The following is a 17847-nucleotide window of genomic DNA, read 5'->3' as shown; positions in this document are numbered from 1 at the left end:
AAAACTCACAACACATCTTTAGGATTTCAGTCATTTTTTAAAATGTTCCACAAATCCTTTCGTTGATGCTGGTTGTGTATGACACCAAATACAATCATAAAGCATAATAATATTTGTCTTTAAACTTCGATAAGGTTTATATCAAAACTGAAATCTTTAAAATTAACTTTAAAAAATATTTAAGCTGCACACTTCAATAATTTGAGTTAGTTTTTTATGACGTAACACATTGTAACAAATATTTTAAAAGTACAAAAAATACAACCCTTTAAAAATGTAGTGGCTAAGAATTGGTAAAAGTATAAAAATACTAATGGCCAAAAAGAAAATTAAAATTTTATATTTACCGCACTTATCCGCTACAAATTACGAAGAGTATTTTCTGGGGTATGTTTTATTTTAATTTATGGTTCATCTCGGCACATCTCTCTGTACACATCTTGTACGTAATGTATTCATGTGCTATTTGGATGTTGCAGTCAACTATCTTTACTTTTTGTTAAGTGTGCTGTTATAGGCATTTCTCTTGAGGTTTTGCTCGTTTTGAAAATGTATTCAGTGCTTTGGCGAGCTCATACTATTTTTGTGTGGAGAAATTTCTTTGTCTGTTGGTTTTTAATTTAAAACTTGTTTTTTTTTTAAACGAATCAAAATGGATAACATAACAAAAGAGAATTTACAATCCAATAATAAATTATGCAACACATTATTGTTTAATATAGTTTGTTTAATTGACTTATATAATGATAGTAACTTTCATCACAGACTAGATGCCAGAAGATGTAGAGATGGATATAGCTTACAATATTTCAGTAAAACTTAACCAACCACGGGATGGTGAGAGTTAGAGGGATGAGTACATAGGCCATATGCCAAGTATGGTGAATGATACAGACCAAAATGGTGTGTGGTTATGTGAAAAAGCACAGCATATGAGGGTGTTGGGTGTTGAATACATACAAACATGACAGAGAAAGTAGCAGTCGTTCGCTAACTGTGGTTTGGGGAATCATTGACTTGAGTTTGGGAATAAACGATGTGAAGTGACTTACGGAATTCAGGAAGTAAATGTGACTTGACTTAGGGAATACACATTTCAAATGACATTAAGTAAAAAACGGTTTTGGTAGTGAAGTCATTCAGACTTTTTGTTTCAATTGCCAGTTAAACTACAGTTGACTGTTGTTTTGAGTTTAATTACATCACGCTTTAAAATTTTATTACACTTCATGTGGGGGTCGATTTATAATCAGATTGAAGGATTAATGAAACTTTCAAAAGTTTGAAACAACTAATTAAAACTATCTTAGAATGAAAATGCGTCGTATGTCAATTTAAAAATTAATTCTAATAAGTCTTTTGCAAGTCAAAATCTAGAACGTTAGATATTTTTGTTTTAACTTTAAAAATACAGTTATCTATGTGTGTAAATTAAAACAAAACAAAAATGCTTGCACGACTTCGACTAATTCAAGGAAACGAACAAATATCCTACCAGAACACCCGAAGATCGTAATGGGAAGCTATCTAAATCTCGGAAATTTCGACTTTCTCAAAGGCAATGAATTATTTTTTAAATGTGTAGTTAAACGTATTGACAGTTGTGTAAAAAGTGAAATTAAACAAAAAGTGAGTGGAACAAATTTAAATGAAGTTTCGCCATAGCTAGCAGTTGAAGGCAACTTAATAACAAATGCAGAACTAAGTACACTACAAAACATGAAGTCACATTGATGATGGGAGGCCACACTACAGAAACATAAAGTCACATTGATGATGGGAGGCCGCACTACAAAAACATAGTCACATTGATGATGGGAGGCCGCACTACAAAAACATAAAGTCACATTGATGATGGGAGGCCGCACTACAAAAACATAAAGTCACATTGATGATGGGAGGCCACACTACAGAAACATAAAGTCACATTGATGATGGGAGGCCGCACTACAAAAACATAAAGTCACATTGATGATGGGAGGCCGCACTACAAAAACATAAAGTCACATTGATGATGGGAGGCCACACTACAAAACATGAAGTCACAGTGATGTTGGGAGGATACACTACAAAAACATAAAGCCACACTACAGTTACAATGGGGACTTGTCGTTAATTCGTATCGTTAAACACTAACTCATCCACAATCTCTGGTTGTCCGGCGTAGCGAATGCGAGTGTCGTATCCGCTTAACTTCTCCTCCAAGGCCTCCGGGAAGAAGGGAAGATATTCCGGGGCGAGGTACAGAACCTAGTGATGGTGGGGATCGAGGTCATGATGGGGTCGTCAGGTGGGGGTCATGTAAACAGAGGCAGAGACAGGATCAAACAGGATGACGAGTGAGGCGCGGCTCCTAGCTTTATTTTTATTTATTTCTGCATTTATATGATACACGTAGCTATCTTTTTAAAATTGAACTTGAAAAACTGACTAATCAGTTATATAAATTAATATTGTTATTTGTTTTGTAAAAGGTTTGAACTGAAACCGTTCACCTTGCATAAATCTCGTCTTTTTTTTTTAAATAGAAAATAATTCTTAATTTTATGCATCAGTAATGACTTAATAAAGATGGACACGCATGAATTGAACTATTCTCGTAAGAAGAAAAAAAAACTGTTTTGATCATTGGTTTGGCATGGCAGTGGTGTTGGTAGTGATATCGGTACTGTTTGTACTGTTTGTTTGGGTTGAAGAGTTGGACGGTGAGTAAATATTTTCGGCCGGAGCGGCGGCATTTTCCGCGTTGCTATTGCTAGCCCCCTCCTCATCGTCATCCCCTTTGATGTGCACCCAGACGAGGAAGAAGATGGTGAGAGCAAGGACGACAATGGTGATGACGATACACAGCCACCATCGCCACCGGTTATCTTTGGATTTATGCAGCTCGGAGGCCGGCCTACCAGGTATGAATGGGTACTCTTCTGGGGGGCGGTGGATCACCTGGCAGGGGGAAGGATAGTCAGGTGGTGGTGTGGCGTGGTGGTCAACAGGTGGATGATGAGGTGAGTAGGTGGGTGGCGTGGTGTGGCGTGGTGGTGTGGCGTGGCGTGGTGGTCAACAGGTGGGTGATGAGGTGAGTAGGTGCGTGGCGTGGTGTGGCGTGGTGGTGTGGTGACTAGGTGGTTGATGTGGTATGTACATATGCGCTATGGTAAACTGAGATGATGATGCGTGTGGAAGACGAGAGAATGTTTGATGACAAATATTGTGACAGACGTTGTCACAGACTTTGTCACAGACGTATTGACAGATGCTGTTGTGGATGAACTTTTGTTAGGTGTGGTGCATTCGCCTAAAGCGGGGCACCTGGCTTCTATGTACTGAGTTTTTTTTTTCAATTGTTTATGTAAATATTCTAGCCTTATATTCTAAATCAATGGGGTGTAACATAGCAAATAAGATCCAGAAGAAACACGACGAAAGTAAGATAAACTTAGATTTAATAAACAGAGCTAGAGGATTTATGAAAAAGCAAAGGTGAACTATGCCATAGATATATAGTAAGATGCCCTGAATACTATACATAACATCACGATAACACTGCTATACAAAATAGGATTTAGCTATGAGACAAAAGAGCTCGGGGTTATCCTCGAGATATTGTGATGTAACTCAACGAAACTGTAAAATTATGACACAACTTGAAGAAAGTATGGCATTAAGAGAACTATGGCATGAGAAAGACTGACAGTTCCTAGAGATATTGTGATGTAACTCAAAGAAACTGTAGAATTGTGACACAACTTGAAGAAAGTATGACATTAAAGAAACTATTACATAAGAAAAACTGACAGTTTCTTATCATAAAGAAACTATGACAGGCTAAATGGGAACTACGACATAAGAAAAAATCTTTCAATACAGAAACCAGCCTTAGGAAACTCTAAGAAAATAAAGAAGGACAGTTTCTCATCGTAAGGAAACGACGATAAAGCCTAAAGGACCTATGACGTAATACCCACCTCTCTGTTGTTCACGATGTCGGCAGCTTCACTGGGCAGCATGAACCACCTGAGCTCCTCAGCCTCAGCCGTGTACTCGAATGTCTGGTCAGGTAAGTCGAACACACCTGGCTGGAAGAAAACAGGTAAAAGTGACACGCCTCAAAATGTGTTATATAGCAGTTTTAAAGTCTATTTAATGTTTTTGCTGTTAAGAATAGACTTTTTTTTCTCACATCTTCTTCTTTTTTGTTCTTAATTTTAGTGTTGGAACAATTAAGTATACGTGTCAACTGGTTATGCGCCATTGAGGGCAATGACTCCGATTTCAGCCTGCTTTTCTTTTTGGATTTGCTTCCATAACCATTATCACTCGATCTTATAATAACACAAATGTTTGTTGATCACCACCATTGTATTCCGTAAGATACCTAGTCACTTTTCCGTCCCACTATTACCCAAACACAAAAATGTGGTATATTCGAAAAAAAAATGTTGTATACTAGAAAAAAATGTATACTAGAAAAAAAATGTTGTATACTAGAAAAAAATGCTGTACACTAGAAAAACTGTGATTTTGTCATAGCTATTATGAAAATCTTAAATAATCCTAAGGAAAAATGCTAATTTAGCTTATATCTTAATTAAATATTCAGGATTTTTATGCTTTGTTTAAAATTCAGAATACGGAACCTAGTCATATCCACTGACCTCAGCCCACCATTTTAGGTAGAAGACAACAAGCAAGAAATAAATTATTAACGTTTTTATTATATTTCTGATCTATTCTCACCCTCGACACACTGTGATAAAATGATAATCCCCAACTGATTCGTGGTTTACTATAGGTTCACGAATGTGTCTATCGCAAGACTATTCAGATTCAAGCGTTATATCTACATTTCGTATGTCAAGGTAAAATAAAACAGGTTTACCTTGTTAGCCTGTTCAAATATCTTTTTCGCTCGTTGTAAAATTTCCTGTGGGGTGTCAAATGTTTTGGGTTAGTCAAGCATGTATGGTATGGAGGGACTAGTATGGAAAGTATAGAATATGGGGTGTATTTTAGCGACTATAGCGAATATAATTGAGTGAGTTAAGAAAAACGAGTAAAGTGTTGCGAGTAAAGTAAAGCGATGGAGGTTTACAGCTATCAATACAAAAAAAATTAATTAATAGAACACAGAATGAACGATTATTGACAGAATTTTAAAACATGCAGCTCAACACCTACCCCCAGGAAGTTGCAGAAGCATTTGGCTTTTTAAATTATATCTTCGAGACAATGCCAGGACAATAGGGCTGGTAAGTAGGTCACCAACCAGTTCTACGGCTCAATAAAACATGCATGAGCCATATAACTGGTTGGTGACCTACTTACCAGCCCTATAACGTTAACAAAATATTGAAAGGCTCTTAGACAACTACATAAAATAGCAGTAGGACATCTCATGTGAATCACAGTACAACATTTCCATCACATACATATGACATTTATAAACCAATAGCACACACATATAACAAGGTTGTCCAAACACACAGCCCAAACACCAGTGGCACACAAGTCGGTCACCTCATAGTGAAAGCCCTTGAAGTCATTGCCCTCACTCTGAAGACTGTCTGCAGAAGAAACCTCTCTACGGCCCAGGTCAAACTTGGTGATGTTCGTTGGCTTCCTCGGCGGTGCCTCCACGTCTAGTTTGCCTTTTTTGAACGACACGTCTTTCAAGCTTTTTGCTGGCTTGCAGTTCTGGTGGTAAAGAGATGCTAATTGTGAGGAACATGTTAGTCACCGGGGTTAGGGTTAAAATAACTCGCTAAACGTACTAGTAACAGTATTAGGGTTAAAATAATTCGCTAAACGTACTAGTGACAGTGTTAGGGTTAAAATAACTCGCTAAACGTACTAGTAACAGTATTAGGGTTAAAATAATTCGCTAAACGTACTAGTAACAGTATTAGGATTAAAATAACTCGCTAAACGTACTAGTAACAGTGTTAGGGTTAAAATAACTCGCTAAACGTACTAGTAACCGTGTTAGGGTTAAAATAACTCGCTAAACGTACTAGTAACCGTGGTGTTAGGGTTAAAATAACTCGCTAAACGTACTAGTGACCGTGTTAGGGTTAAAATAACTCGCTAAACGTACTAGTAACCGTGGTGTTAGGGTTAAAATAACTCGCTAAACGTACTAGTAACCGTGTTAGGGTTTAAATAACTCGCTAAACGTACTAGTAACCGTGGTGTTAGGGTTAAAATAACTCGCTAAACGTACTAGTAACAGTATTAGGGTTAAAATAACTCTCTAAACGTATTAGTGACCGTGGTTAGGGTTAAAATAACTCGCTAAACGTATTAGTGACTGTGTTGAGGATTAAGATAACTCGCTAAACGTACTAGTGACCGTGGTTAGGGTTAAAATAACTCGCTAAACGTACTAGTGACCGTAGTTAGGGTTTAAATAACTCGCTAAAGGTACTAGTGACCGTGGTTAGGGTTAAAATAACTCTCTAAACGTACTAGTGACCGTGGTGTTAGGGTTAAAATAACTCGCTAAACGTACTAGTGACCGTGTTAGGGTTAAAATAACTCACTAAACGTACTAGTAACCGTGTTAGGGTTTAAACAACTCGCTAAACGTACTAGTAACCGTGGTGTTAGGGTTAAAATAACTCGCTAAACGTACTAGTAACAGTATTAGGGTTAAAATAACTCTCTAAACGTATTAGTGACCGTGGTTAGGGTTAAAATAACTCGCTAAACGTACTAGTAACCGTGTTAGGGATTAAAATAACTCGCTAAATGTAATAGTGACCGTGGCTACAGTTAAAATAACTCGCTAAACGTACTAGTAACAGTATTAGGGTTAAAATAACTCGCTAAACGTATTAGTGACCGTGGTTAGGGTTAAAATAACTCGCTAAACGTATTAGTGACTGTGTTGAGGATTAAGATAACTCGCTAAACGTACTAGTGACCGTGGTTAGTCATAGGCTCAGGTTATAAGACATTTATAAACTGTGTTTTTGATAGGTAGTGATGGCTAAATCCTTGAAAAATCCGTTTCTAAATTTAGATTGCCGAATGAGTCCTTAGGTGACTGTCTTTTTAATAAAAAAAATAACCTAGTTCAGGTGTAGTTTATTAACTTTGTTTTTTTTTATCTTTATCAAAATTGCGTTCCTAATCGAACATGGATAATCTTTTAATGATAGCAGTCAGGACTTAGTGTTTAGTTTAGTGAAGTATCACTGTTTCTATTAATTAGATTTAGTAATTATAGAGATACAAACCAACATACACACAGATAGTTAATGACCCCGCAGATATCAAACAACAAACACACACATTGAGTTAATGATTCTACGGCGATATGACATCACAAACAAACACTTACCTCTTCGCCTCGGTACCACCATTTGCCCGTTTTCCTATCAAAATCGTACTGCAAAAACAAAACCACAACAAATTAAACTTATAAAAATAATTTACAAGCTACAAAACCAATTTTACTAATAATTAGCATTTATTTGTGTGCAAATGACCATGTAAGTAGCGACCCATACAGGTGCTGGGGACAAACTATCTATTACAGACATTTATTCAAGTTGGCAAAGAAGAGCCCCCACCCACTCTCCCAAAATGGATAGATTGAGGACGTTTTTACCAATCACTGTTTTATAAAAATCTTAACTTTGTTGTCAATCAAAACAATTAAATCAGTCTGTAAATCCTTGATAGCCAAGATATCCCACAAAAAATAAAAAATAAATACATAATAAATAAATACATAATTTAAAAAAAAAAACGAAGTTTACTTACTAAAGGCAACAACACCCACGCATTCTCGGCCGTGAGGATAATAGCCTTGATGACAAAATCAAAGCATTCGTGACTAATGAAGTACGGAAAATTTAGACGCACGAAACCTGGTCTGGAAATAAAAGTAAATAATTTGCTCCTCAATACAGATCATTTTAGAAGAATGAAGTCTGGTGTGTACTTGTCTTAAATCATCTTTAAGGTGTAATTGCCTAACCTAAACTTGATGTGTACCTGTCTTAAGTCAACTTGATGTGTCCCTGTCTTAAGTCAGATCCGTTTTAATAACTTAAAAGACCTCTATGTGTGAATGTCTAAAGTCAGCTGTATGTGTCAACATACAATATTGAATAACACATTATTACGCTGTTTCAGGTACTGGTGCTATGTTTGTGGCTCACACCTTTACAACTCAAAAACCACACACACCACAAAAACAACACACACACAATCTAAAATCTAAACCTCACATACCACAAACACACAATCTAAACCTCACAAACCACACAAACCACACACACCACACAAACCACACACACAAAATCTAAATCTCACAAACCACACTAACCTCACACACCACACAACCACACTAACATCAAAGTCCACACAAACCACACACACCACACAACCACACTAACATCAAAGTCCACACAAACCACACACACACACACCACACTAAACTCATACAACACACACCACACAAACCACACGAACCCCACAAACCGCCCCACACAGCCAACAAAGTCCACCTACTTGAAAATGATGTTATCGGTTGTATCGCCTTCCCACTGCACCCCCTCCAAGTCTTCAGGTAGAGGTTTAGATTTGGCTTTCTTGGCGTAGTTGGGCGTCTTGTCTGGCGGCGGGTTGGTTACAAACTGGTGGTACCGTGTTGCCATTTGCTCCGTCATTCCTATCAAATCCTGACAACAACAAAAGACAATTGGTTTTGTTTTTGTAGAGATCGCGATTCTAATAAATATTACTCTTGGCTGGTTTACTTGTAATCGAAAGCTAATGTAAAATCAAACATATAATAGATTTGAAATTGTTTTCCCAAATTTAAATAATTTTTTTTTTATACAACAGAAATTATTTTTTAAAAATATTGTAGATTTAACAATGATTACTGCAGATCTAAAAAATGTTTATTGTAGATATAACAAATGATTATCGTATATTTTACACATGATTAAAATAAATCTAACAAATGATTAATGTAGATCTAACTAATGATTAATGTAGATCAAACAAATGATTAATATAGGTCTAACAAATGATTAATATAGGTCTAACAAATGATTAATATAGATCTAACAAATGATTAATATAGATCTAACAAATTTAGCTCGGAGTTTCTCCACAAAAGCCTCACCAGACCATAGGGGGCTGCGCATGCGCAACCGCTGCGGACCTGGATGCCGAAGAGGTCGTTGAGTACCATGGCGATGAAGTCGTGGTGAAGTAGTCGTCCGGTCACGCGGTTCAGGAAGAGCATGGAGAAGATGGGCAGACGATCGGACTGGAGGTTGCCCAGGATGATGATGTCTGGGTGGTCAGCCCAGGCCTTGATTGCCAACCTGGGTTGTAAGCATGTCGATTAGCCGTACCCTCGTGAGTTAAACCTTCAACACAAACATTATTCTAGCCCAAGCTAGAATGATGTTTGTGGAACTCCTAGCCTTGAATAAAAGTCATTCTAAAACTAATTAGCCTTAATTAAAGATGTATTACTTTTGACAATAGGGCATGTTACGATCGACCTTTCGTTAACTCCAAACACGATTCAAGTCGTAGTTGAAACATTTATTTAGCTTGTCGTCTTCATCGTTACACCACAAGCCCTCGACCCTAGCCGCAACTAACAAAAGCCCCTTACAATCATTCACTCCAACATTTATACACGCACTCGACCCTGGGATCCCAATACCTAAACACCCCAGGGTTAACTCAACTCTCACACACCGCTCCCATACGTTCTAGACTAATCTAGCCTATTCTAATCTAACCTACAACTGATCCGTATCAGGGCATACATGCAGATATTACGCTTAACATTATTTAACGATAGTTTTTTTAATATCGGATTTTATTAATTCTTTTTTTTTCTAGGATTAATGGGGAAAAATTAAAAAGTATAACATAGTATAACATAGTATAAAATAGGATAGGAGTTATAAGTTATTATGTTTCTAACTAATTTAACAAAGCGTATCGGCCTATAAAACAGAATTAAGCTTAGATTCATCCAACACATTTGACAGATACATATATGCCTCCAACAAACATGACAGACAAACGTATAAATGCATCACACAGCAGACCAACACACGTGACAGACCAACATATGCATCCAACACACATAACATTACTCCATCATCTCCATCTCTTTGGCCATGATGAACTTGGTGGTTAAGGTGTCTTTGAGCTTGAACACCAGCCCCGCCCGTATCGACTCAATGATGGCAGGGGTGCCGCCCTCCTCTCGTACTTCCGCATCTTCATAGTATGTGTGTCCCTGGCGTCGTACCTGGGGGGAGAGAATCAGAATTATAGCCCTGCCCCTGCCAATCAACAAACTCATTCCTGGTAATATTCGTTGTGGATGGTTATGATATTTTTAACCCAAAATAGATAGTCGCATTGAGGTTTATGATTGTAAAAAAAAGAAATAACAAAACTAGGTTGTGTTACTATCTTTACAAAAACTACGATAAGTAAATACTTATTTTTATACAGTGAGTTTACATGTAACCAAAAACTTAAATTGACTCATGCAATGAATGAACTAATCTCTAAAAACGTTAAAAACGTTAATGCACTAGGGATGATGATCAAAAAGCTGGTCTTACAAAAACAACGGTCCCTCCTCCGACATCATGTGGTACTTTGTTTTTGAACATCCATCTCTTTGCTACTAGGACACCTGGTAAAACAGAATAGTGTACAGTTGCAGACTTATGACATTATGGGGATTAAATATAAAAGAGTCGTATTCTAGGCTATATATTTGTTGTCGTAAGGATACATCAATATAGACTAAAGTGTTTTAGATACGTCTATCTAGGACGCTAAAGACCTCCTACACATTGGTATTGGTATCGTGGTATTAGATTTCTGTCAGTAGTCTGGGATCGTCCGACTCATTCAAAACTGGAATCGATGCTGGAAACTGGGATCACGTGACTGATTTAAAACTGAAATCGATGCACTAACCTGGGATCGTCCGACTGATTTAAAACAGGGATCGATGCACTAGCCTGGTATCGTCCGACTGATTTAAAATTGATATCGATGCTGGGTACTGGTATCGTCCGACTGATTTAAAACTGGGATCGATGCACTAACCTGGGATCGTCCGACTGATTTAAAACTGGGATCGATGCACTAACCTGGGATCGTCAGACTGATTTAAAACTGAGATCGATGCTGGGTACTGGTATCGTCCGACTGATTTAAAACTGGGATCGATGCACTAACCTGGGGTCTGGGGTCCTCCAACGAACTTGTGTGGTGAGATAAACACGGCGTCTTTGTAGGCCATCTCTCTGCCAGGGTGAGATATTGATGTAGTTAATATCATTCTTAGCTAGTTCTTTAATTAGCTAGGCTAGGCTTAACAAATTGACCAGTGGCAAATATATTTTGTAATGACATGACGGAATAACTATTTTACCACATTTATTAATATTACTAATAACGATTAGTCCAACGAACATAGACATACCCTTTGTCTAAGCAGTTCATATCTATGTCAACATAGGGTCCCGCGCATGCGTAGTCAAAGAAACAAAAGCCTTTAAACTGGTGCATGAGATTAGCCAGGGCTATGGTGTCAGTCAGGATGCCGGTGACGTTGGAGGCTGCTGAAAAGGAGCCAATCAAAACTCGCTCTGGGCCGCACCGGCATTTCTGGAGAGAGATTACAATATTTACAAGCATACGTGTCATCATTGGGATGGAGAGTACTAAATTGTGATCCGTCATGTTATATTTGGGTAGGTGGCGTAACACATGACAATTAGCAATTTCTCTTGAGTCAAGTCACCTATGAGCTGTTGGCACGTTTCGTTTTTAATTTGTGAAAACAGACATGTAATATTTGAAGACGACATTGGGCACTTTGTAAACAGTCATGTCATATTTGGGGCTGACGTCGGCAAGCAAATGACATTTAACAGTTTATTATCAGTCAAGCCTACCTAGCACATGACATGTCGCAGTGATTTCGTAAGTCATGTCCTATTTACGTTTATGTCAGCTAGCAAATGACAGTTTATCACCAGTAACGTCATTTTTAGACTGAGGTTATCAATAGTCATAAGGGGTAGCACATGGCATTTAGTATGTTGTCGTCCAGCATGTCATCTTTAGGCTACTGATGGTACGGCTAATAGGTAACATCTTCCACCTGACATCTAGGTATCTGTCACCACCAGTTATAGATTCTGACATGCTTATACAATGATATCTAATAACAACAGTCTACACATCTACAAAATAAGCCGCACTTATTTCTGTGAGGTTCATTATTAACTGTTCATTTTTACAACACGGTAAATTTGAAATTTAAGCAAGTTAAAGACACCAGATTTCATGAAAATAACTCACTATAAAAACCCTGTCAAAACATGCACATACGTGTTCTTTAAACCATACACTTTGGTAAGACGAACCTAATACTAGTGCCCATTTTGAAAAAGACGTTGATTAAAACTATTTATTTTCAAAACTACTCTTGTATTACCTATCAATCTTTTCTATCTACATCTGTAGAATGTTTTATAACCCGGCGCACTGAACACACACAATATTCTCAGTCAGTGTTTCTTCCAGACTTTTTTCTCCAAGAGGGGGGGGGGGGGGATGGGGGCACTTGAAATTATCGGGGGGGGGGAGGACTAAAATTCCTGGGGGGGGGGGGAGGGGCGATCACTGTTAAATGTATATATTTTCTATATAAATTCCATTTCGTTCGAGGGTAGCGGTAGACTTTCTTCGGAGGGGGAGGGCGGTGGGCAGAGGAAGAGATGCCTGGAGGAAACTCTGTTCTCAGTTAGTGACGTGCTTTATTAGAGTCACCTCTAGTACAGTTGTGTTTCGACTAACTTAGAGCTATTCTGATCATTATCATCTCCATCACGCTTTTTTTTACAATTTCCGGGTACCCGTTAGAGCTGAGTCGACTCAGCGCTCAACCAACAAACACAAACTCACCACCAATTCACTCTTCAAATGCTCCAGATCCGTGAGACCTTCGGATGTCTGTCCTATCCTAATCACCTGTACAATAATTAGCACACATATCAGCGTTTATAAACTTTGTAGTCATGTTACAATTGTAAAGTGCTAAAATTGTAGTGCACAGAGAAGTAAATATACCTACATTTGCGCGTATCTCCAACCATGGCAAGATATTTGAGTGATGTTCATAGGGGCCGACAAAAACAGTCTAAGATAGAGATAGCAGATCAACTCTTACATAAGTAATGAATCGTGTAGGCTATAAAAACATACAGCAATGAGGACTTATGGCACCAAGTCTTAATATAAACACATTCATATTGTTTTCCCTCTTTAGATAATGTAGTAAAACTGTTGGTTGCTTCTACATACTTTTTCAAAATAATTTAACGTCCTCTAATTTAATTATAATTATTTTAAAATTAATTTTAAATAACTGGGTTTCTGTCTAATTATATGAAAAGTTAGATGTAATTGAATTATATTCGGTAATAATAATGTGCAAACCCAAAGATATTTTGACTGAAAAAGGCTGGTAAAAAAAAGCAACCTATGCAGAATTCTCATTTTATTTCTTCTAAATCTTTGTTCTTAAATGACATATTCGTAGGGATTTCCTTCACCACGATTTATTTACGTATAACATATTAAAATGCACCATACGGCACGTTGACTACGACATCAGGCTGCTTTTCTTCCAGGATTTCCTTCCATGGCCTGTGTTCAGCTACGAGCAATCAGCAAGGCGTCTTTTGATTGGTATTTGAATTCGCTCCCCTATATGGGTAGCTGTCAGGCGTACGAACTCGGGACTTTTAATAAGTTAGAAACATACGCTTTATCGTCCGACCACGTTGACGTTATTCACTGTCTGATTCAAAGTTAAAAAAAACAACAACACAAAGAGACAAGTGTAATCCTACCGGCCCAAGCATGGAGGTGACCGTTCGTTTGAGACCCATCGCGTGGATAATTTTGTGGATGGCGGCTGTGGATCCACTACCGCAGAAGATGACGGCGTCGTCGTTGCCTGCCTTAACGGATTCACGGATTATACCTCTGGGGAAACATCACGGCAGTACATTCATACATGATTAGGGTAAATGCACGGATTATAGGCTACTAAAAAAAATCACAAAAATATATATTGACACAGCAATATTTAAATAATTCATTAGGTCACATGGGCTAGGGACCAAAAAAAAAAGGAAACAACGCACGTATATATTTAAGTCAATGACATTAAAATTAAAATTTGAAACGAAAGTGTCTAGCCCAAACACTAAGCATAAATAGACGTAACATGAAATGCACAGTAGTTAAGTCTTTATCTTATATTGGAAATGATAGCAAAACGTCCCAAAACTACTTGGCCGAGTAGAACACAATAGTGTAATTTTAATGAGGCCTTTCCACAAGATGTATTTCGAAAAAGTGCATATTACTTTAATTTTAAAAAATAGTCTTACACAACTTACAGATAATTTGTTGAATCTTACAAAACCGCATTTGAAGTCCCATAACTTGGTATGACTAGTTTTAGCTTACCTGGTCACACGTAATTGATTTGTTTTTGGCATGATTGACCACAATTTACCTGGCCTCCTCCCGTAATTTGGTTGTTTGTGCAGCGTTGTAGTGAACTTCTGTGTGTGTGTTGGCGTAGGTCGGCATCACGTGATAGCGGATGTAAGTTTCGATACATTTCAGTGGCCTGTGTATACATGGTTTGAAAAGATTACTCTTAAAGACTGTACAAAAAAACACAATGCTTTCAGCCGTATTTAGAATATTACATGTGATTTACATAGCATAGTGTTAGCTCAAAGTCGAAGATGGGATTGGTGTTCTCAGAGGGTCGGAGTTCGGTTCCACTATCTGTTCCTAGTTACACCTATGATGCACACTCAGCCCTGCCGCGTACCTAATATGAACGTGAGTATTGTTTTTTATGGGACGGCGTGGTCGACTAGGTGAGCGTTTGGCTGTTTTCCCTAAGGTCTCGAGTTCGGTTCTGGATTCGGATTGTTGAAATTACATTAGGGAAAATAAAGGCTCGGCACCATCCATACAAAAATGCCGAAGTCAAGAAACATATAAACTCTAATTCATCTGTCCAATAAACCGCTAAAGAGGAATCCTTACTTTTTTTTTTGCATAGTTGGCCATATTTAGTCTAATTCAAAACAGAATGCAACCACAGAATTCTTTTAAATCAAAAAATGAAGTACCAAAACTTGATCTTCCTTTATTAATAAATACCTGCTTATTTATTTTAAGTTTCAATCAAGAACTATGCACTAAACTACAAGTAACCAAACCCACAATTCAATACAAGCCATTCATGTTATGTAACAATAAGAATAAAAACTGAATTACGACACGAATCGACGTAGGTATACTCCCACAGACGTAGCGTATCGAAACAATACTTTACTCACCGTCCAGAGGCAACGTAGTCTAGGTAGGTGACTAGATGAAAGAAGAAAAAAAAAACCTTTGATTTGATGATAAAAAATATTGCACATGGTTATCACGGGAAATTATAATAACCAACGGGCTGATTAATCACGCGAGTTAACGATCACCAACGGGTGCCGTGGTCGAATGGTATACCATGAGACTGCTAACGCGAGAGTCACGATTTCAGATCCAGGGCTTAAGTCTGTAGCACGTCCCTGGTTCCTGACATTCCCTAACAGGAGCCAGGCATTCTGTAGTAAAGAGATCCGAACGCAAGACTTTCGGGTTAGCAGTCGTGCGCTCTACCATCCGACCACGAAAACTCCTGAGCGGAGGTAAATAAACATGAGCCTAGTGGGGTCTAGAATAGATGTAGAGTTAAATGCTTTGTATTTAATATCGTAATAATGGCTACACGTTTACTTGGGTACGGCTGAGCAAATAGTACTGAAGTCTCAAAGTCAAAACCAACGTACAACATCAGCTGAAAACATTTTAATACTATTTCTACCTAATGTATAAACTGTAAACATTTTACTAGTATTTCTACCTAATGTATAAACTAAAAATTTTATTAATATTTTTTCCTAATGGACCTAAATATTTAAAATCCAAATCAACTGACTACCCAATGTACATTTGTTTTAAAACTCATAAACATTTTACTTATGTTTCAAATGGACCTATACGTTTAAAGTTGAAAACAAACTACTACTAAATGGTTGATAATAGAAAACAACCTGTTAATGTTTCTTCAAAAAGTTACTTTACGATTAAAATTAAAATTGACACTACCAAAATGACCTTTACGTTAAGAGCTGACAACAACATTCTGTTACATTACATTGACCTTTAAGGTTTAAAAAAAAAAACACTTACTAATATTTCTCCCGAATGGACCTCTGTATATGAAATCGAAGCCGACCACGTTCTTGAAGATGAAGTCACAGAGCGCCTCCTTCACGTCGTTGCTGATCTCTTCCTTGGACCTGTACTTGTTGAAGACATTGCTCGAGTCACTGAAGAGCGAGGCCAGGCCGGTGCTGGGCTTCGAGTCAACGTCCGTGGATGTCCTCTGCGTGTACTCATTCCAGATCTGGTTGAGGGTCGAGACGCTGACCCCTCCCAGGCCCTCGTTGTACACCGGCCCCGCCTCGTTGGTGTTGAGCCGATAGCGGACCTCCTCGTCGTAGGCCTGGTCGTACTTGTGCTGGATGTCCAAGACGGACTTGTAGGAGGACGTGCTCCCATGGCCGCCGGCCGTTGTCTTGGACGCTTTCTTCGACATGCCGCCTACACGCCGGACCGGCTAGACGTCTTGTGCTTTCTTTCTGCTGGCGGAGCCAAGTTTGTGTACGATGGGAACATCATCGTTGTGGTTGTAAAGATATCAGATGATCACAACGTGTTATTCCTAATCAAACCCACAACAGATAGTATATTATGAAAGGAAAGAAAATATGTACACTGTTATACTTCTTAGTCAAATAGTAATAAATAAATTCGATATTTAAAGAAAACTGGCTTTTATACTCAATCTGGTTTGACAAGCTTAAATCTAAGTTTTAATATTTTACCGTCCTTAAAAATTGAATTGTATCATCTAGATTTATATTAGATCTAGATCTAGATCTAGTATAAATACATTATTTCTGTAAATGGATATAAGACAAGGTACTTAACAGATGAAAACCAACATAGAACCTCAAACTGCCGTGGAAAACATCACGGTCAGATTTGCTACGATGAAGAGAATAGCAAAAAATCTTGTTTACGTTCTGCGCGAGTTGAACTGAACGCGCCTGCACCGTTCAGCACCCGTACACACAATACAGGCGCTTCGGGAATTATTTTCATAAACATTTTTTTAACTAGATGATTTTTTGTTTTAAGTAAAAGAAAAAACAAAAGTAACTCATAAATAAAACAATTTATTTTATTTTAAATAGGCATAAAACATTTACTTTATATAATCGTGTAAAACATGAGTAATATCAAGTATACAAGGTGTGTACAGTACATTCTCGATAAGAGAAAGATGATGACAACAGTGGTGAATGCCATTGCTTATAACCTATTATATAAAGGAAAACAACAAACATATGCAATAACAATTCGTGGCATAAAAAATAAAAATTTAAATTGTAATATTGAAGAGAGTTGCAGCCCTTTGTTTCAGAAGGGTTTTAAAAGATCAATTAAGTCATGTCACTTTCAATTCATAAAATATAAACCCCATAGAAATAAAAGCACCGTAATAATCCTAATAGTTCGGAAAGACCAATGAATTTATGACAATAGTCAATTTAAAAGTTTGTCATTGAGCACACATTACAAACATTTAAATTAAAGATAATTAGAATATAATTAACT

General features: G+C 37.6%; 1 protein-coding gene across 1 annotated transcript; it reads right to left on the bottom strand.

Moving 5' to 3' along the window:
* Positions 1-2147: 2147 nt before the first annotated feature.
* LOC131938535 (uncharacterized) lies at positions 2148-17271 on the bottom strand. The gene is made up of 19 exons (XM_059296603.1): positions 17158-17271; positions 16354-16888; positions 15453-15483; positions 14609-14725; positions 13935-14070; positions 13154-13219; positions 12985-13050; positions 11495-11679; positions 11248-11315; positions 10620-10693; positions 10140-10297; positions 9143-9347; positions 8521-8690; positions 7768-7879; positions 7343-7390; positions 5518-5694; positions 4880-4924; positions 3966-4076; positions 2148-2943 (listed from the first exon to the last, which is right to left on the bottom strand). The coding sequence occupies exons 2-19, from the start codon at positions 16760-16762 to the stop codon at positions 2626-2628; spliced, it is 2496 nt and encodes an 831-aa protein (XP_059152586.1). The 5' UTR covers positions 16763-16888; positions 17158-17271; the 3' UTR covers positions 2148-2625.
* Positions 17272-17847: the final 576 nt, after the last annotated feature.

The sequence above is a fragment of the Physella acuta genome, unplaced genomic scaffold (assembly GCF_028476545.2).
Source record: "Physella acuta isolate Inbredline_101_S28 unplaced genomic scaffold, ASM2847654v3 ptg000247l, whole genome shotgun sequence".
Taxonomy (NCBI): domain Eukaryota; kingdom Metazoa; phylum Mollusca; class Gastropoda; family Physidae; genus Physella; species Physella acuta.
Note: the sequence above shows the minus strand (reverse complement) of the source record. Positions and strands in the feature narration are given on the sequence as shown.

Bases quoted from the DNA above. Each gene is read 5' to 3' on its own strand.
- LOC131938535 (XM_059296603.1), bottom strand. From the start codon at position 16,762: ATGTCGAAGAAAGCGTCCAAGACAACGGCCGGCGGCCATGGGAGCACG. The intron at 11,316-11,494 runs GTATGTCTATGT...TCACCCTGGCAG, and splicing joins ATGAACTGCTTAGACAAAGG to AGAGATGGCCTACAAAGACG. The intron at 7,391-7,767 runs GTAAGTAAACTT...TTGTTTTTGCAG, and splicing joins CGTGGGTGTTGTTGCCTTTA to TACGATTTTGATAGGAAAAC.